This window comes from Vombatus ursinus, unplaced genomic scaffold (assembly GCF_900497805.2).
Source record: "Vombatus ursinus unplaced genomic scaffold, bare-nosed wombat genome assembly UNPS02004704.1, whole genome shotgun sequence".
In the NCBI taxonomy this organism is placed as follows: domain Eukaryota; kingdom Metazoa; phylum Chordata; class Mammalia; order Diprotodontia; family Vombatidae; genus Vombatus; species Vombatus ursinus.
In genome coordinates this window covers 1,265,277-1,287,145 of record NW_020944482.1, presented here as the reverse complement: position 1 = coordinate 1,287,145, position 21,869 = coordinate 1,265,277, and the positions used below count along the sequence as shown (strand labels likewise).

The 21,869-nt window shown below is 36.0% G+C and overlaps 1 protein-coding gene across 4 annotated transcripts in view; it reads left to right on the top strand.

The window, feature by feature from the left end:
• The window catches only part of NARF (nuclear prelamin A recognition factor), a 79,858-nt gene that overhangs the window by 17,908 nt on the left and 40,081 nt on the right, over nt 1-21,869 (top strand). For all 4 annotated transcript variants that reach the window (XM_027840791.1, XM_027840784.1, XM_027840776.1 and 1 more), the window contains 3 exons: nt 6,842-6,974; nt 9,692-9,826; nt 20,586-20,704. In XM_027840791.1, the coding sequence (XP_027696592.1) occupies nt 6,842-6,974; nt 9,692-9,826; nt 20,586-20,704 (387 nt within the window). The remainder of the gene's footprint in view (nt 1-6,841; nt 6,975-9,691; nt 9,827-20,585; nt 20,705-21,869) is intronic.

Genomic DNA, 21,869 nt, shown 5'->3' with positions numbered 1-21,869 from the left:
GGAAAAAGACCTATATGTACAAAAATATTTATAACAGCCCTTTTTGTAGTAGTATAGAATTAGAAATTGAGAGGATGCCTCTGATTTGGGGAATGGTTGAACAAGGTGTAGTATTTGATTGTGATGGAATATTATTGTGCTATAAGAAATGATGAGCTAGATGCTTTCAGAAAAACCTGGAAAGTTATATAAACTGATGTAAAGTGAAGTGAACAGAACCAGGAAAACACCGTACACAATAACAGCAACACTGAAATATCAGTGATCTGTTGTGAATGATTTGGCTATTTTCTGCAAAACAAAGATCCAAGACAGTTCTGAAGGACTTATGTTGAAAAATTCTTACCACCTCCTGAGAAAGAACTGACACATTCAGAATGCAAATCAATGTATTTACTCTGTGTGTGTGTGTGTTTTTTTTCTGTCCGTTTTCTTTTAGAACATGACAAATATAGAAATGTTTTGCGTGACAACACATGCATAACCCATATCAAATTGCTTGCATTCTCAGTGAATGAGGGAAGGGAGAGAGGAAGGAATTGGGACTCAAAATTTTAAAAAATGAATATTAAAAATTGTTTCTCCTTGTAATTGAAAAACATTTTTTAATTTTTTTAATTGAATAAGATCACTTAAGGAAAAAATTAGAAAAGAAATGAGAGCTGTGGAAGAAAGATTTGAAAAGAGAATTAACAGCTTAGCTATAAGGGATATAAAACCTTGCCTAGCAGCAAATTCCTTAAAAATTAGAATGGACCAAATAGAAGCCAGTGGCTCTATGAGACAAGAGATATTACAACAAAACCAAAAGGCTGGAAAAATAGAAGAAAATGTGAGATACAGCAAAAACAACTGACCTGGAAAACAGATCAAAGAGAAAAAAATATAAGAATCATTTGACTATGTGAACATCATGACCAAAAAAAGAGGCTAGACAACCTATTTCTAGAAATCTTAAACCTCCCTGAATCTGTTAGAGCCAAAGGGAAAAGTGGAAATAGGCGATCACTTCCTGAAAGAAGCCCCAAGATGAAAATCCCAGGAATGTCATAACCAAAATCCAGAGTTTCTAGGTCAAAGAAAAATGATTGCAAGTAGCCAGAAAGAAAGAATTTAAATACCAAGGAGTCAAGATCACACACAGTTAAGCAGCTACTAATATAAAGGAGCAGATAATTTGGAATAGGATATTCCAGAAGTTAAAAGACTATGAGCTTACGGCCGAAAATAACTTATCTGACAAAACTGAGTATAATGTTACAAATTAAAAAATGGATCTTTAATGAAATAGATGCCTTCCAAGCATTATTGATGAAAAACCAGAGCTATGGAGAAATTTTAAAGTTCAAATGCAGGAGGGAAGAGAAAAATAAAAAGGTAAACATGAGTGAACAAGGACAAATAACTAAATGAGGAAAAACAGCTTATGTGCAAACATAGGGAGATGATACAAGTATCCCCTCTGAACTCTATCATCAGGAATTATAGAGGGAGTCCAATTAGACGAGGTCTGGGAGAGTTTCTTACAGGTACTCTCTTGATCTTAAGAAAAGAATGAAAAGATAGAGTAAAGTAATCTTGGGGGGAGGGGGATGGTAGGGAAAGGAAAGTTAAGGAAAACTATCCTAAATAATTAGTTTGCACAAGTAGAAATCTATCCAAACAAGGGGAAGAGAGTTGGGGAAAGCAACTGATATTTCAACTTCACTGTCATCCTACACAGTTGGGAACAGAAATACATTTATTCAACAGAGGGAAAGGGGAAAAGAGAGGATAAATTAAGAGAGGGGCTAGTGCTAAAAAAGAAACCTTAAGGATGTACAAAAATATTTATAGCTCTTTTTGACATGGCAAAGGATGAGAATCTGAAGGGGTGCTCATAACTTGGGGAATGGATAAACAAGTCATGGTATATAAATGTGATTGAATACTGTTGTACTGAATTCTTAGCAGCATAATGACCAACAAGGATTCCAGAGGACTAATGATGGATGAAACATGCTATCTACCTCCTGACAGAGAGATGAAGGACTCAGAATGTAGAATAAGACAAATTTTGGACAGACATAGCCAATGTGGAAATTTATTTTTATCGACTCTGCTTGTTTGTAATGAGCTTTGCTTTTATTGTATTCTCCCTTTGGTGGGAAGGAGGGTTGGGGTGGACAGGTGAGAAGGAAGATCCTAGCTGATTAAAACAAAGAATTTTTTTTTAAAAAGACTATGATCAGATAAAGGAATTTCTGAGTTTATAAACATGAGAGTGGACCATTTATGGCTGATGGCAAGATGAACACTTTGACTCTCTATGTAGCTGAAGTAGAGTGGAGGAGTAGGTCATGGGAAATGAACAAGTTTAGGAACTAGGAGGTAAGGATGTTTGTGGGAGTGTCCATAAGTATATTGAGTTGCCCTACTATTAGGCTGGATATTAGGATAGAGAGAGTCTGTATGTTAGGTACTGAACTCATTGAGGAAAAAAGGAATATGTCTATTCTTTGAATTGATAGATAACAGCCACCAGAACTTTAACCTTGAAGGGTAACCAGCTTAGTTTTAATTAGTTTTCATGAATTGATTGTTATAACCCCTAAGGCTATATAACATTTGTCAATATGATGTTATTTATCATTATTTAAATGCAAAGAATTGTAGATTTATTGAAAATCCAAGACAGTCTGAAATTTGTACAGAGAATGACATTTATCCATTGCTTTCTGGTTGTCAATAGAGTTTTTCTTCTTTCATAAATTAAGGATCTAATTTGGCAGTAATTTTAGTTTTTATAGGAAATCTTGAATAGATAGTGAAAGAAACAAGGGCAAACTTGAGACCCAGGTTTTGTTATATTTTGTAGATTTTTAAAAAGTTAATACAGGTTATTAGGTACATAATTCTTCTACCCCTTCTTTTAGAGTATCTTTAATTTCTTTCATTGATAAAATTAGTGTATACTGGCTATTTAGGTGTTCTGTTGTATACATTGTCTATCTGCCTAATATGTAAGGAACCTGAATGGTGGATGTTGACACTGACTAGGGAACATTTCATGACTCCAGCAGCTTTGAACTCTTTTCCTGAGCTTATAACTATGAAGGATTTGTATATGGGTCTTTTTTATTTTAATTACTGCAGTAGCCTCAACAAACATTTATTACAAATACATGCTGATATGTCTAGGTATTTGGTATGAGTAAATTCTAGATTAAGATAATTTATTAAATAGGATTTTTAGTGGAATTGAGCAAATTAGAGTATAAATATTTAAGGAGATTTTTCATGTTTTGATGTAGGTACAAGTTGGAAATAAAGTCCAATATGATTCTAAATCTACCTCTCCCTTAAGGACTTTTACTTTAAAATTCAATTCAACAAATATTTATCTAACTAAATCAAATGTTTAAATCCATTACAGGATGGATTTCCTTTGAAGATGAAGAAAGTAAATATGGGGAAGAGAAAAAATACAAAAGGAAGAAAAAAGATATCTGACTTTACATACTTATAAGACTTTTTTAAAAATATCATCTCAGGGGCAGCTAGGTGGTACAGTGGATAGAGTGCTGGCCCTGAAGTCAGGAAGACTTTAGTTCAAATCCTGCCTCAGACCAAACATTTGACACGTACTAGCTGTGTGACCTTGGGCAAGTCACTTAATCTCGATTGCATCACCAAAAAAAAAATCATCTGTTTCTGTATAAAATATAGTTAAATAGATATAAAGCACAAAACAATGTTTTGTACAAATAGAAGCATTGCTCTGAACCCAGCAAATATAATGAGGCTAAATTTTTCTAGACCTGGTAGCATATTCTCCTTTTTACAACGGTTCTTTAAAAAGAGCCACCCTCCATTGTTTGCTTTTTTGGCCAGGAATGAATCTTAAGGGAGTTGTCACGAGTATAGAAGTATGCCTGAGTATCCTCCAATAATTCCAGTGCTATGACCAAACTTTGTAACCCATTTTTAACTTTAGTGTATTTAAGATTTAGAAATTTAGTATAATAAACATCCATGTGAAACTGACTTATACAACAGAATTGTTGATAGGCTCATAAAGTAATAACTTATGATTTCTTCTGAACACCTTTTGAAAACTCAAATATTTTATCCCAGGTAATCCCTGTCTTTCACAAAAAGGTGGCCTCATTCCTTACCAAGGCAAACCCCTTTACCAACACAAGCAATCCCATTTCGTCCCATCTCCTCCAATAGATTGCCCTCTCTGTCATCCCCACTCTCACTTATCTTCAATTTCTTCCTGTCTACTGGCTGCTTTTCCATTACAGACATACCCATGTCTCCCCCATCATTAAAAAACCCCTCACTTTCTCCTTCTATCCTTGCTGCCTATACCAGTCTTTCTCTCTTTTGCCCTTTGTTGCTAAACTCCTTGAAAAGGCCATTGATAAAAATAGGTGCCTCTACTTCCTTTCCTCTCACTTCTTAATTCCTTACAGTACAGCTTCCAATCTTACGATTCTACTGAAACTGCTCTCTCAAAAGTTACCAATGATTTCTTAATCGCCAAACCCAAAGGCCTTTTCTCAATGCCCAGTGTTTTTTGTCCTCTCTGCAGTGCTTGACACTGTTAATTACTCTGTCCTTGATACTCTTCTCTCTAGGTTTTTGGAATACTGCTCTCTTCTGGTTCTCTTCCTACCTATCTGACTGCTCCTTCTCAGTCACCTTTGCTGAATCCTTATCCAGGTTATGCCTTCTAAGCATAGGTGCCTCACAGGGTTCTTTCCTGAGGCCTTTCTTTTCTACTTCACTTGGTGATCTCAATCTGCTCCCATGAATACTGTTTCTATGCTGATGATTCTCCAGGTCTAACTAATCCTTCCCTAACCACTCCACTGACCTCCAATCTTGCATTTCCAATTGCCTTTCAGATATAATAATAATAATAACATGTAACGTTTATATAGTTCTATGTGTTAGGCACATATTTTCTTTGATCCTCATAACAACCTTGGGATGTAGGTGCTATTATTACCCCCATTTTAAAAATGAGGGAACTGTGGTAAACAGCAATTAAGGATCACACAGCTAGTAAGTGTCTGAGGCCAGATTTGAACTCTTGACTCCAGATCCAGCACAGTATCCACTGTACCACCTAACTGCCCCTACTGGATGTTCAGTAGACATCTTAAACTAATATGTCCAAAACTGTACTCCTTATTTTCTGCCCTGCACTCTCTCTACTCTAAACTTTCCTTTACTATTGAGAGCACCACTATCCTTTTCCAGGCTAAGAACCTGTGATCTTTGACTCATTACTATCTCTAACCCCCTTTATTCAATCTGTAGCCTGTCAATTTCTCCTTTGCAACATCTCTCAAATATGCCCCCTTCTCTCCTCTGATACTGCCACTGAGGGTGGCAGTTATTAGGGTACAGACCCTCATCATTTCATACTTGAATTATTACACCTAGCCCTCTGGTGGGTCTCTCTCCACTCCAATCCATCCTTCATTCAGCTACCAAAGTGATTTTCTTAAAGTTTATGTCCAACCATGTCATCCCTTTCTGTTCAATAAACTTGAATGATTCCCTATCTCCTATAGGATACAAAATTCTGTTTGGCATTCAAGTCCCTTCATAACCTAGTCCTTCTTTTCCCTTCTTTCCACCTTCCCAGGATCTTACACCTTAGTCTGTGCCACATACCCTTCCATCCAGTGACGTCCTGGCTGTTCCATGATCAAGACATTCCATGTTGGCTCCAGGCATTTTCTCTGTCTCCCATGTCTGCAATGCTCTCCCTCATCTCTGTCTCCCGACTTCCTTTAAGTGTCAGTTAAAATCTCACCTTTTACAGAAAGTCTTTTTCAACCTCTTTAATTTCAACCTTTCTTAATTCTAATGCCTTTCCTCTATTAATCATTTCTTCCTTATTCTCTATGTACAGAATTGTTTGTTGTTTCCTCCATTAGATTATGAGCTCCTTGAGAGCGGTCTTTTCCCTCTTTTTTTATCCCCAGCTCTTAGCACAGTGCCTGGCACATAAAAAGTGTTATATTAATTTTATTGATTGACTGACTGATATAACTTATGCATCCCAGTCTTCCTGCTGTCTTTTTGATTCATCTAGCTGGTTGAAGGAGAATTATAATTGTGAAGATAATAATAACTAATATTTACATGTCATTTTAAGACTCACAAAGCACTTTCTAAACATGTCCTTTGATTTTCACAATAACCTTATGGAGATAATTACTATAACCCTCATATTGCAGATGTGTATGTATAGGCAATCATATTTAAACTCAAGTCTCTCCTGAGTATAATCCAGAATTTTTTTTGCTATGTTGTGTTGCTTCTCAAGTTTTTTCTATGTGATTATAAGTTTCCTTTCAGTATTAGTCAGAAGTGTGTCTATTATTTCATCAAATGAGGTTGTTTTTAGAGTAAAGCAAGATGGTTAAGAATGCCAAGAGCTTATTTAGGGTTGTAAAAGAACAGGTATTATGCAGACAAGATAATTGTCTTGTAGAAATGACTATGTGTCCACAGCATGGAAAGACTATAAAAAATAAAGTCAACGTATTCATGAAACTTTTGGGTTGATGTGTGGCATTGCAGATTGTTGGTTGACATTTTGGGTGTAGGTTCTTTTCCCAGTTCTTCCACTACCTCATCATGTGATGTTTTGGACAAGTCATTCAACTTCACTGACTCATTTCTTTCTTTTGGAAAGTGGAAGTAACAGGACTTGGTTTCTCGATTAGGTAGTCAGAAGATTTAATGGGTAGTGAAACATTCTTGAAGCTCTTTGGAGAGACATTTTATATAAATATAGAACACTTACTTATTTTGTCTATTTTTTTCTTTTTAGAAATGTGATACTTCAGCCCACAAAGTGTTGGCAGTGTCCATATGCCCTCAGTCTTTGCCTTATTTTGCTGCCAAGTTCAATCTCAGTGTAACGGATGCATCAAAAAGACTCTGTGGTTTCTTAAAAAGTCTTGGTAAGTTGGTTTTTCACAATTACAGTTTTTGAGGAGGAAGGAAAGATGCATTTGGCATTTTAATTATAATCTTTGTCCCTTAGCCTCTTTGTCATAATTCTGCATATGTATGTATGTATGCATATGTGTGTGTGTACACATACATACACACACACACACACACACACACACACACTAAGCGTATAGTGTTACTTAGAGACAGGAGTATGCTTTCCTTCCTTCTTTTAGGCATTCTTTTAATTGGCAGGACAGTAGATAAGGCACATGGACACCAGATCCTCATATGCTTAAACTATATAAGTAGTACTGTTCAACTCTTATCTCTTAGCTAATAAAAATGAGGTGGGTTTTTTGATATTTCAAATTAAAACCTAATTGTTAAGCTGGCTTCATTTACTGTCTCACATTCACAGGATGGTTTTTGTTGTTGTTATTGTAGTGGTCTACACTGCCCACATTGTGCTTCATTGTTCTTCCTAGCACAGAGAAGTGAAGTTACTAGTGATTTGAGTGTAGTATAACAGGTCGTATCAGTGGGGGTACTTGTGATTAAGATGGCCATGAGAAAGGCTGTAAAGGAGTCCATCTCTCCCATAATTTCTCCAATAAAGATTTAGAAAGGGTTATATTGATTATGTTGAGTAATGATCAGAAATCCAAAGAGAAACAATGGCAAGAACCTCTATCTAGCCCAGGTTTGCACAAAAAGACAGGAGGCACTGAGAGAGGAGTTCTTTCAGGAAGCTAGTGCAAACTCAGATAAAGAAATCTGAAACCTTGGAAATCAGCAAATGTAATAAGCTAATTTATTGTTTTAAGAACTGTCTAGACTTAAGAAAGTAATGGATAAAATGTTAATAATGCAGATTAAACTTAAAAATGTGTTGTGCCCGTTGTTTTTCTGAGACATGGTGGTTAAACATACAATATTCCCTGGGAGAGCTTGAAGCCAGTAGCATTCAGACCAGCAACACCACAAAGCACCTGAAGTTCTAATTGTTCTAGGAAGGCCTGAAACCTGCTAACACTCTGAGCACAGATGTGGAAGAGGAGATGAAATCCTTTCTGTTGCAGGAGCAACAGAAATCAGAACAGGATCAAACATAGATTGACCATTCTGTCAAAGAGAATAAGGGGTAGAACCTGGCCCTGGAGCATAGAATATCAAACCAGGAACTGAAGCTTGAGAAGAGTAAAAAGGAAAAGCCTGAGCATAGTGAAGAAATTCTGTTTGTTAAGAGGTAAATCTATAAGGAGAGTAATCCAGTGAAATAAGCTATGGAAGGAAAATAGAAAATGGAAAACTTGCCCAGTAGCTGACTCTCTGAAAAGTAGAACAGAGAAAATAGAAATCTGGTTCTGGAGAAAAATAAGAACTATTAGGGGGGAAAAATCAAGATTGAAAAAAAAAAGTAGCAGGTTGTTGTCATTCAGTTGTTTCAGTCGTGTCTGACTCTTTGTGTTCCCAATTGGGGTTTTGTTGGCAAAGATACTGGAGTAGTTTGCCATTTCTTTCTCTGACTCATTTTACAGATGAGGAACTGAGACAAACGGGGTTAAGTGACTTGCCCAGGATCATACAGCTAGTAAGTATCTGAGGCCAGATTTGAATTCAGGAAGATGAGACTTCCTGAGTCCAAGACCAGCACTCTATCTACTATGCCACCTAGCTGCCCCTAAGTATAAGGTATCTAATATAAAAAACAAAGACCAAAGACAGGTCAAAGAAAAATAATTTTAAGAATCATCAAATTCCCTGAAAAACATGACCAAACAAAAAATATCATATTTCAAAAAATCATTGCCCAGATGTATTAGCATTAGAAACAAAAGTGAAAAATAAAATCTACTGGTAACAAACTGAAAGAAATCCCAAATTGAAAATACTCATGTCATAGCAAAAATCCAGACCTTGAAAGAAAAAGTATTCTAAGAGTCAGAAAGAAGAGTTCCAATGCCAAGGAACCACAATCAGGATCACCAAAAACCTATGCTGCAAATACCTAAAGGAGAGAAAATCTTGGAATATAATATTCCAAAAGACAACAGACAAAGTTTTAGCCTGCAAGACAGAGTATAAGCCTATGGGGCAGGGGGTAGCAGTGGCATGGATTTTCAATATAGTAGAGGACTTTCAAGCAATCCTGATGAAAAGACCAGAGCTGAGCAGAATCTTTGAAACACAGAAATAGGAGTTAAAAGAAACTAGAAATGTAAATCCGTTAGAAGAAATGAAAGGGAATAAATGTTGCTGAATTGCTGATATCATAATGGAAGAGAAGAAATAGCTGTCTCTTTAAAACCCTAGTGTCTTCAAGGTTCACAAAGAAAGTTACACAAAATGAACCTGAAGTGTGGAGATTAATGTGTTGTGCTAGGGCTTGCTTTGCTTAGAGTGAGAGATGGGAGGCAGCTTTCCTACTAGATATGGGCTTTTGGCTGACTTTTTGGCGAGTTCTAGGGTGAAAAGATTTCACTATGATTTCTTATTGGATTTCTTGGTCATTATTCAGTCTCATATAAACTTTAGGGTTTTTCTATAGTTGGTTTGGGGGAGCTTGGCAGCCTGCCTCCAGTTTAGGTGGTTAAACATTTTAAAGAGATTCTAATGGGTGATAACTTGATAGAAATTATTTGAGCAACAATGGTGACAGTGTGTCCTAAAAGTAATTGCCTCATAATTTGGAAATAATATTCTAATTATGTTTTCCTTGCAGGTGTACATTATGTATTTGATTCAACAATAGCTGTTGATTTCAGTATCCTAGAAAGTCAGAAAGAATTTATACATCGATATCACCATCAAAGGCAAGAAGAACATTCCTTACCTATGTTTGCTTCTGCCTGCCCAGGTCAGTATCCCAAATATCAATTTGAATGATAATCCAAAGATGTGCAAAATTCTATATTTACTGAATATTGGATTGATTGTTGCAATAAGCTCCTGGGGAAAATGAGATTAAGGACACAAATAGAGTGGTTGACTTGAACATGAAGAAAGGTCACCTATTTCTCTAGTGGAACAAAGCAAGGGCTTTGGGGGAGGGACAGATATAGATGTATAGCTAGTTTTGAGGCAATATAGTAGGGGATATTAGGGAATTTATGATGGATGGACATAATTTCTCAGTGAAGTAGAAGGTGAGATCATCTTCTAAAAGATAGGGTGCTGGAAAAAGTTTAAGGGAACTTGTGAAAAGAAGTTTTGGAACAACTACTGAGGTGAACATAATAGAGAGTTAATCAAGGAGGAATAAAAAGATTATCATGCTGAATTAGGGCCCAACTGAGATTAGGTAATATTTATAGTATATGTGGTATCTTTTTATCTTTAACTGTTACTTCAAAACCTTTTGTACAAGCTAGGGGCATTTCTACATCTCTTTTATATTTTCTCCTTCATAATCCCCTACTGGCAATTTCTTTCCGTCTTGAAAAATAATGACATTGATGGCTTTTGTTTTCACATTAGTCATTTCTCTTTTTTAAAGTCCATTAATACATATATTCTTAAGAATTATACTTGATTTGTTCATAAAAATTTCACAAGACATTAAGCAAAGCTAGCCATCATCTTGAGTTATTTCCATACTAACTATTTTACTGTTTTTACAGCACATGCATGCCAGGCAAATATAAAAAAAATCACCAAAAACTATGGAATAAAGATACAGAAAGAGAATTAATAGCTTGGAACTAAAAGAACAAAAACTTTAAATGTAGTCAAAAGATTGAAGAAAAAAAAATAAAAGGTCTCTCATAGGAAAAACAACTGACTTGGGCCACAGATCAAGGAGGTGTCATTTAAGAATCATTGGCATACTTGAATGATGGCCAAAAAGAAAGTATATACATCATATTTCAAGAATTTATAAAAGGAAACTGTGCAGATCTCTTAGAATCAGAAAGCAAATGAAAAATTGAAAGAATCCGCTGATCAGCACCTAAAAGAAATGCCAAAATTAAATTGTCTAGGAACATCATAGCCAATATCTAAAACTTTCAGTTCAAAGAAAAAAAATACTACAAGTAGCTAGAAAGAAAGAATGCAAGTACCAAGGAACCACAGTCAAGATTCCACAAGATTTAACAGCCACTGTTCTAATGGAGCTTGGCAAGTGACATTCCAGAAGGCAAAAGATCTAGGCTTACAGCCAAGAATAACTTAACCAGCAAAATGGAGTATAATTCTAAAGTGGAAAAAAATGAATCTTTAATGAAATAGAAGATTTCCAAGTATTCCTGATGAAAAACAAGAAATATACAAAAACTTTGAAATATAAACACATCAGTCATGAGAAGCATAAAAAGGAAAATATGAACAAGAAAACAGGAGAAAAACAAGGTTAAACTGTTTACATTCTACTATATGGAGATAATACATGTATCTCCTCAGAACCTCTATCTTCAGGGGTAGCTTAATTAGAAGACTTGAAAGAGATTATGTTATATTTATATGATCTTAAAAGAAGAATGGAAAGGGAGGGAAACAGAAATACATTAGGGGGAGGGCAGGGAAGAGAAAAGGATGGGGAATTTTTTTCCCATATTAGGGATATCCATGTAAAAGTCTGTACAAAAACAGAAAAAGGTAGGAGTGGAGAGCAGGCAACACTGAAATCTAACTATTATTTGGTTGAAAAAAGGGGAAGAATACATATACACATATGGGTACAGAAATACATTTCACTCAAAAGGTAAACAAGAGGAAAAGGGAGTGAGAAAGATAATAAAAGGAAAGTCAATTAAAGGAGGGATTAGTGTTAATTAAACAAAACAAACTATTAATGAGGGGACAGGGGGAAAAAAGGGAAAGTATAAGAAAATAGGGTGGAATGAAATCCAAAATTAACAATTATAACTTTGCCTATGAACAAGATGAAATTACCCATAAAACAGAAGAGAATAAATGGATTAGAAACCAGAATTCAACAATATACTGGTTACAAGAAATGGATTTGAAACAGAAAAATACACACAGAGTTAAAAGTTAAAAAAGTCAGGGATAGAAATCATGATCTCACCAAAGCAACAGCAAAAATAGAATTAATTAAAAGAGTTAAGCTATGGGAAAGCTACATTTTTGCTAAAAGGAAAATGAAAATCATACTAAACATATGTGCACCAACTGATATACCATCTAAATTCTTAAAGAATTAAATGAGTTACCTGATGAAATAGAAAGTAAAACTTTAATAGTGGAGGACTGCAGTTTAAACCCCTCTTAGATAAATCTAACTAAAAAATAAACAAGAAAAAAATTTACGAGATGAATAGAATTTTAGAAGAGTTAGATATGGTAAACCTCTAGAGAATATTGAAGGGAAAAAGAAAGGAATTTACCTATTTCTCAGTTGTGTGTGGCAACTTCACAAAAATTGCTTATTAGGGCTTAAAAACCTCACAAATAAATGCAGAAAAGTGGCAGTATTAAATGCATCTTTTGCTTACTACTAGGTAATGAAGTTATATCCAATAAAGGGTATTTGAAGCAAAGATTAAAAATTAATTAGAAACTAAACAACAATCCTAAAGAATGAGTGTGTCAACAAATCATAGAAACAATCATTTCACTAAAGGTAATGACAACAATGAGATTGTTGAAATTTCTATACCCACACATAGCAGCTTTTTAGAGGAATTCTTTTTTTTATCTCTGTAATGTTCTTTTTTAAATTTTTTTTTATTTTTTAGGCAATTGGGGGTTAAGTGACTTGCCCAGGGTCACACAGCTAGTAAGTGTCAAGTATCTGGTCTGAGGCCAGATTTGAACTCAGGTCCTCCTGAATCCAGGGCCAGTGCTCTATCCACTGCACCACCTAGCTGCCCCTTCTCTATAAAGTTTTTGATCAGTATGAGAGAGCAAATCAACAAAACTAGGAAACCAATAAGTTTAAAACTACCAATTAAATACCAAAATAAAAATCATAAAAATAAAGGAGATTAACAAAAATGAAAGCAACAAAACAAAAGCTCCAACCAAACAACCCACAAAAAATATAGAATTAATAAATAAAACCAAGAGCTGTGAATTGGTCCAGCCATTCTAGAAAGCAAAATTTGAAACTATGGTCAATTGTCAATATTCATGAGTCTAACATTCACAAGTTTTGTGATTTTATTAGTCAATCCAATGTTGCTTCTCCTGCATTTTATGGACTGTTTAATGGCTACCATATTAGGAAAAGTTTATATTGTCAGAATTAATGTTTTGTTATAAAGAATTATATGCAGAAAAGTATATTTTCAGCAATCTCTAGTGAAAGATTGCAATTTTTGGTGGTCACAGAAACTTAGCCTCCTATTTCCCATAGGAGGGATTTGCATATCAACATTTGCATTTTTTTACTTTCCCACCATTTTGTAGGAAACCTTAACTTCAGAAGTTGAGGTTTGACTTGTATGCTCAAGAAGCTATTAAATTGTGCATTCCCTTTCACTCAACAATGCTGCTACTAATAAACCCCAAGGAGATTAAAGAAAGATGAAAAGGTTCCATATGTACAAAAATATTTATAGGACCTCCTTTTGTAGTCCCAAATAATTGGAGACTGAAGTGCTGCCCATTAATTCATCAATTAGATATTGGCTAAACAAAATATTGTACATATGAATGATAGAATACTATTGTTTTTAAAGCAAAGATAAAGAGAAACCTCGCAAAACTTGAACTGATCCTTTGACCCTTTATCATTTGAAGATGACTTGTATTCTTATAAATTTGACAAAGTTATTTATATTTTTGAGATGTGAGACCTTTATCTGAGAAATTATAAAAGCTTTCTCCCAATTTTCTGTTTTCCTTCTAGGCTATTTTTGTTTTACTTGTACAAAACTTTTTTAATTTAATGTAACCAAAACTATCCATTTTATACTTCAATGCTCTCTATCTCTTGTTTATTCATAAATTTTACTATCCATAAGTCTGATAGGTAATATGTTCCATATGCTTCTGATTTCTTATATCATCCTTCTTTATATCTGGATCATGTATCCCTTTGACCTTATCTTGGTAAATGGTGTAAGATAATAGTCTATGACTAATTTCTACCAGACTACTTTCCATCTTTCCCAACAGTCTTTACCAAATAATCAATTCTTATGCCAAAACTTAAATCTTCACATTTGTCAAACACAAGGTTACTGTAATCATTTGCTACTGTATATTGTATGTCTACTCTGTTAGGCTGATCTACCTTTTTATTTTAGTCAATACCAGGTAGTTTTGGTAATTACTGCCTTATAGTATAGTTTAAGATGTAGTATTGCAGGAGGCAGTTAGGTGGCACAGTGGATAGAGCACCAGCTCTGGAGTCAGAGGACTTCTGAGTTCAAATCCAGCCTTAGACACATAGCATTCTCTAGCTGTGTGACTCTAGGTAAGTCACTTAACCCCAATTGCCTCACAAACAAACAAACAAAAAGATTTAGTACTGGTAAACCTCCTTCCTTTACATTTTTTTCATTAATTCGTTTTATATTCTTGACCTTTTGTTCTTCCATGTGAATTTGTTATTATATTTTCTAGCTCAGTAAAATAATTTTTGCCAGTTTATTTAGGATGGCATTGAATAAATAGATTAATTTAGGTAAAATAGTCATTTTTATTATGTTAGCCATGCCTACCCATGAGCAATTAATGCTTCTCCAATTATTTAAATTTAACTTGTGGAAAAAGTGTTTTATAATTATGTTTATGTAGTTCCTGGGTTTGTTTTGGTAGGTATACTCCCAGGTACTTTATAGTGTATATATTTATTTTAAATGGGGTATCTCTTCCTATCTCTTCCTGCAGGGTTTTGTTGGTAATATATAGAAATGTTGATGGGTTTATTTTATATCCTGCTATTTTGCTAAAATTATTGTTTCCACTAACTTTTTAGTTGAATCTTTAGGATTTTCCAAGTATATCATCATATTGTCTGCAAAGAGATAGTTTTATTATTTATTACCTCATTGTCCATTCTGATTCCTTCAATTGCTTTTTCTTCCCTTATTGCTGTTGCTAGCATTTCTAATACAATATGAATAATATTCATGACAATGGGCATTCATGTTTCACTCCTAATCTTATTGGGAAGGCTTCTAGCTTACCCCTGTTACAAATAATGCTTTCTGATTTGCCTCCTTTGGGAAGCAGGGCCTGCCATCTATGCTCTGCCCTGCCCTCCGCCCCCCCATAGGGGAGGAGGGCCTGCCGAGGCTCTGCCTCCCATGTAGAGTAGAGCCCATTGGACTTCTGCCTCACAGGAAGCAGGCCTACTTGGGTGCATCACCCCAGTAAATGCTTTTCTTTAAGTTGGAGAATGTCTGAGTGAATTCTTTCAGGACACTAGAACCCACATGTCTATTCCTCGTTATTTCAGGTGGTACCCCAGCATTCTTGGGGTACACTCTGAATTCATCATATAGATGTGTTGTAAGCATAGCTCTAAAGCCTGCACCCTCTTAATTCAAGTTCATTGTTGGAACAAAATGAGGTACTCGTATCTTGCGGAACAAAGGAAATATGCTTTGCCCTAATACAGCAAGGATATGTAGCAAAGATACAGTGACACTTAGCATCTGGATATACCCCACCTCATCTCTATTTGGAAACTCATCCGGTCAGTCACTTATATTATTAATTATATTATTATATTATAGCAGTTCTCATGGTCCTAGGCATTCACCAAGTCTGAAAGTCAGTGACACATACCTCCATGAAAACTTTCCCCAGGAAGCTACATCTGGGAAGCTGGGACCAATCAGATTGCGTGGGCTAAGGAAAGTGGAATCAGGGTCAAGGAAGCTGTGCCAGGAAACCACTGATCCTGTCATAGTCTGTAACAGCGGTTTTGTTTTTCTTGCTTTCTAAATGTGGGGGAGGGGAGGAGGGAGGGAGGGAGGGAGAGAGGGAGACAGAGAGAGAGAGAGAGAGAGAGAGCGAATAAGGAACTAAAAATAAAATGAAATTGAATCTTGGTGCCTTCTCTTTCAGACTATCCCCATTCACAGCCTAGGGATTCTTGCTGCTTCTGTTCCCATGAATGCCACCCCATAGGCACAGTTCCTTCTGCCCTAGATCTGTGAACAGAATTGGATAGAGAACAACAAACCTGCCAGTTGGCACTTCATCCTTCCCATCGCTGATGCTCCAGTGTGGGTCTGGCCCTCTTCTTCCCTCTGTGTACAGCTTCTTTCTTGTACCACAGTTCTCCACAGGGATAGCTCTTGGCCAGACTCCATCCCCATTGTCTGCAGATCTGTCTGTCTATCTCATGTGGAAAAGTGACTCACTGTGCCTTTTTCTTGGATTTCCTCATCAGGATTTGATCAGATGTATTCTTTTAGACCTGTTCAGAGGAGTTTGGGGTTGGAAGTTTGCTCTGCCTCTTCTTGCTCCTCTGCCATCTTTGTTGTGCCTCCTCAGAATCCTTTGCTTTTGCAGTATTGATCTTTTCATATAAATTGTTCTCCTGATTATGCTCGCTTTGGTCTGCAACAGTTCATACAAGTCTTCCCAGGTTTCTCTGAAATCAATTCTTTATTTCTTATACCACAGTAGCATTTTATCACATCATATACCATAGTTTGTTTAGGCATGTCTGAATTGACAGCCACTCCCTTGGTTTCCAGGTCATTACCATTACTAAAAAACAAACAAACAAATAAAAAAACCTGCTACAAATATTTTTATACCTTTTCCTCTTATTTTTATTTCTTTTGGATAGAGGCCTAGGAGTGGTATAGCTGGGTCAAAGGGTTCTGCAGTTTAATATCTTTTGGGGCATTTTTCTAATTTGCTTTACAGAATGGCTAGACTACAGCTTCACTGAAAGGGCATCACTGTACATATTTTCTAGCAGGTCCTCTAACATTTGTCACTTTCGTTTCTCATCAGCTTTTATAAATCTGATGGGATTGAGGTAGAACCTAGAGTTGCTTTTATTTGAATTTCTATAATCATTTTTTTCATATGGCTTTGTTTTCTTCCCTTGAGAAGAAACCTATTCATATCCTTAGACCATTTATCAGTTGCATATATATGGATATATTGGATATATGGATTTTCATATAAATTTTAATCAGTTCCTTATATATTTTGGAAATAAGATGTTTTTCAGGTAAATTTCCTGCAAACATATTTTCCAGTTAACTATTTCGCTTCTAATCTTAGCTGTGTTGGTTTATGCAAATCATTTTTATTTTTATCTCATCTTTCTTAGCATTCAGTTTCATTTTGTTATTATTATTTGTATGATTTATATTATTCTTTATTATTCGGTCTTCATTGTTGTCATTGTGCATATTATTTTCCTGGTTATTCTTCCTTTATTATGCATCAGTTCATATAAATCTTTTTACGTTTCCCTGAATTCCTCATATTTGTCATTTCTTTCTGTGTAATAATGTTCACATTACATGTGGTTATTTCCGTCTACATCATTTTTGCCAATTTGCTGAGTATCCTATGAACCTTCATAATTGTTTCGCTTTTCATAGCTTTAATTATTAGCTATTTAGCGCAATATTTCCTATGGTTATTAAAAGTTTTGCATCTAATTGTCATGTGCATTTTGTAAGTGAAAAAACTGAGGCCTAGGCAGGCTAAAGGGACCAACCAATCAGTAGCAATTTCAAAAATCTAGGCATCTTTTTTTGTATACAAAAGCTGTAGCAGTTTTTGTTTTTGTTTTTTTGTGAGGCAGTTAGGGTTAAGTGACTTGCCCAGAGTCACACAGCTAGTGAGTGTCTGAGTGTCTGAGAAGCTGTAGCAGTTTTGTCACTTTCTTACCAAGTTCCTCAGGTAAAATCATTGATCATGTTAAGTCATGGGTATTCTAGGATAACCGGACCATTAACCTAAGTATAATTGAATTAGTAGCTTCCTACATACCATTTTCTCCCTTTTCCCTGGTGATCCAGATAGTAGATTTTGTACAAGTATGTTTCCTTCTTTGGAGCCTAGTTTTCTCATATCGAAAATGAGGAGCATTAGACAAGATGATCTCTAAAATTCTTCCTAGTTCTGCTTATTACCTAGGTTTAATATCTTTGGTATATCGTATAGGGCAGGTTGGCATAGCAGAAAGAGTAAATTAGTAGGAACCCAGAAACCTGGCAAGATCTGGTTCTACCCCTAATTAGTCGACTTTACCTTTCTTGGCCTCAGTTTCCTGGCCTACAAAAAGGTATTAAAATGATTTCTAATTCAGTCACAAGTCAGGAGATATTTAAGTGCTAATTATATTCAGGATATTCTACTCAGAACACTGTGAATGGTCCCTACCTTTATTGAGCTTACAGCCTAGAAAGAGATGTTTAAGGTCCTTAATTAATGAATTGCTCATAAAATAGCACAATAGATCATAGAGCCAGACAGTTGTCTTCAGGGAATGCCAAATGAATTTATTGTCCTACTATAATAATGTAATTGGGAAATCACAATAGTCTTTCACCAATCTTCAAGGGTCCCATATCTCTGGCACATTATGGCTGATTGTCAGTAGCTATTGTATCTTTTACTATGTCTTCCTCATGTGACTGACAGACCTGAAAAGAACCTTTAAAGGTTATTAGTTTTAGCTCCCTTATTTTAGAGTTGAACAACTGAGGCTTTTTGTTTGTTTGGTTTTTTTGCGAGGCAATTGGGGTTAAGTGACTTGCCCACAGTCACACAGCTAGTGAGTGTTATGTGTCTGAGGCTGACTTTGAACTCAGGTTTTCCTGACTCCAGGGGCATATCTCTATCCACTGCACCACCTTGCTGCCCCACAACTGAGGCATCTTGAGGGAAAGTTATTTGCTCAAGGAATTGTGTGACTTTACTGGATTGTTTTATCACATAACAGTCATTAATAGCATATACAAGATTGTATTTAAGCTTGCCCACTAAGGGGAGAAACAAGGGGTTATGGGATAGTCACAATATTATTTATTTTGAATGGTTTATTGATGTCTTTTGTCATTATACTAAAATCGTTTAAGAGATAAGGAGGAGATATAAACCCTTCACCCTCCATATTAAATCCATTTTTGAAACAATGAAAAACAAATCAAAACCAATCAATACTAAAGTGACTGAATGTGACAATGTATATGGCATTCTGCCCTGTCCCTCTGCCATGTCGAGAGATGTATGTCCATTCTCCTCAGGTTTACAACCAAGGAGTAATCTCTGACTCCTCGCTATCTCTCACCACCACCCTACCACCCATATCTAATCTGTTGCCAAGGCCTGTTGACTTCACCTTTTTAGTATCTGTCTAACATACCCCTTTCTCTCCTCTGACATTGCTACCACTCTGGTGCAGGCCTTCATCACCTCACACCTGTACTGTATCCTGCCATTGGATCCACCTGCCTCAAATCTCTCTCCAATCCATTCTCCATTCATCCATCAAAGTGATTTTCCTAAAGCACAGGTACAATCATGTCACTCTTTCCCTACTCAATAAACCCCAGTGGCTCCCTATCACTTCTAGGATGAAATACAAAATCTTCTTTCACATTCCCATCCCTTCATAACTTAGGCCACCCCCTACCCCCACCACCTCCAATTTTCTTACACTTTATTTCCCCATCACATACTCTTCAGTGTAATGACCTTGGTCTCCTGACTGTTCCACAAACCAGACACTCTATCTCTTGGCTCTGGGCATTTTCTCTGATTGTTGTCCATGCCTGGAACACTTTCCCTTCTCAACTCCAACTACTAACTTCCTTGGCTTCCTTTAAGTCCCATCTAAAATCCCATCTTTTACAGAAAACCTTTCCCAATCCCTTTTAATTCAAGTGCCTTCCATCTGTTAATTATTTCCTATTGCTCCTTTATATAGCTTGTTTGTATATATTTGTTTATATGTTGTCTCCCCATTAGACTGTTACCTCCTTGAGAGCAAGGACTGACTTTTGCCTCTTTTTGCATCCCTTTTTTGCAGTGCTTGGCACATAGTAGGTGCTTAATAAATGTTTATTGATTGAATGGCTAATAAAATGCTTAGCAATTTCCTTGGTCGGGGTGGTGGTGTGTGTGTAAAAGTCTGATAACATAGTCTACTGATGTCACTCCTTACATGAGGGTGGAGTCTGGGAATAGAGCCCGGAAAACTTGCTATGTGTGAAAGATGGATTATCTTTTGCATCATCCTTCCTTTCTGCCACCTTCAATTTCGTCCATTCTCGGTGGCTCAGCACAAGTCTCTATTAAAATTTCCAATTTTAACTGTTCTTTCACAAAGTCCTTTGATGGTTTTTATAGTTTAGATGATTATCAAGTAGCCTTTTTGAAGTAAAGGATGTGATCTCCTTTTATCTCTTAATGCCCATCCTGTATCCAGAGTGAGGACATACACATAGTTTGTTCTTACCATGTAAATGTAAAGTTAAGGTATGGGCTTACTATTACTAATGAGAAATTATGAATAAAGGAGTCTGATTTTAAGTCCTTCGGAACTAACAGAGAAGAAATTTTTCATTTATAACTTTCTTCTTTAAGTTAAAGAGAAAACAGCCCCATTTTATGTGAATAAGAAATTAAAAAGGTTAGGAATGGAGAAGAAGAAGCATTAAAGATTACCTTAGCAGTAACTTAACAACATCACTAAATAAACCTTGTGGTCATTTTAGGTTGGATCCAGTATGCAGAAAGGGTGCTGGGTAACCCAGTTACACCACATATATGTACTGCAAAATCCCCCCAACAGATCATGGGATCACTGGTGAAGGATTACTTTGCCAGACAGCAGGTAAATTTGTTTTCTTTTCTTTTTTTTCCTTTTTTTGTTTTGTTTTGGGCTTTTTTTTTTTTTTTTGGCTAGGCAATGGGGTAAGTGACTTGCCCAGGGTCACATAGGTAGTAAGTGTCAAGTGTCTGAAGCCATATTTGAACTCAGGTCCTCCTGACTCCAGGGCCGGTACTCTATGTACTCTATCCGCTGCGCCACCTAGCTGCCCCAGGTAATTTGATTTTCTTTCTATGTCTCTTATTTACCTGATAGTTTCTGATTTATGTCTGTTTGTAATAGCTCGCAGTCTAAAGTCAGCTTTATGTTTTAGACCATTAATGCTCAGTCTTTCACAATGATTCCTGGTCATACGGTCCCCCTCTAAGGTTATAAAGCAAGAGTTGGCAGCAGTACCTAGGACAACCAGCTATTTATGGAACTCTGCCAATAGCAGCCATTTACATATTTTTCATTTTCTTTTCTTTCACTCCGACTCTTTTTTATTCTTTTTCCCTTTTCTTCCCAGCCATTGATACCAAAGGGTCATACAGCTACTATTCTGTAACACTTAGCTGTTGTAGTGTCTGTGGTTTACTTTTCCCATTAGTATGTCGTATATGCATGTTATACAGTAATCATAATAACTAGCATTTATATAGAGTTTTAAGGTTTGCAAAGCAAATTACATATTATCTCATTTGATCGTCTCAGTGACATTGGTGCTATTATTCTCCTCATTTTGTAGATGAAGAAACTGAGGCTTAGTAAGGTTAAGTGACTTGCCCAGGGTCACACATTTATTAAGGGTCTGAGGCAGGTTTTGAAAAACTCAAGTCTTCCTGACTTCCAGGTACAACACTCAATCTGCTATGCCACCAAATGCTTCAATAAATCAAATCAGTAAGCATTTATTAAGTGCCTACTATGTGCCAGGCACTGTATTAAGTGCTTCTTATATATAATATATTTATATATGTCAAATTGACAAGCATTTATTAAGTGCTTGCTGTGTGCCAGGCACTGTGCTAAGCACTGGTAATATGAAGAAACACATTAACAGCCCTTGTCTTCAAAAAAATCACAGTCTTAGAGGAGGAGACAGCATGTAAGCAATGATGTGCAAACAAGATATGTACGGGATAAATTGAAGATAATTTCAGAAGGAAGATAATAGCCCTAGCACACA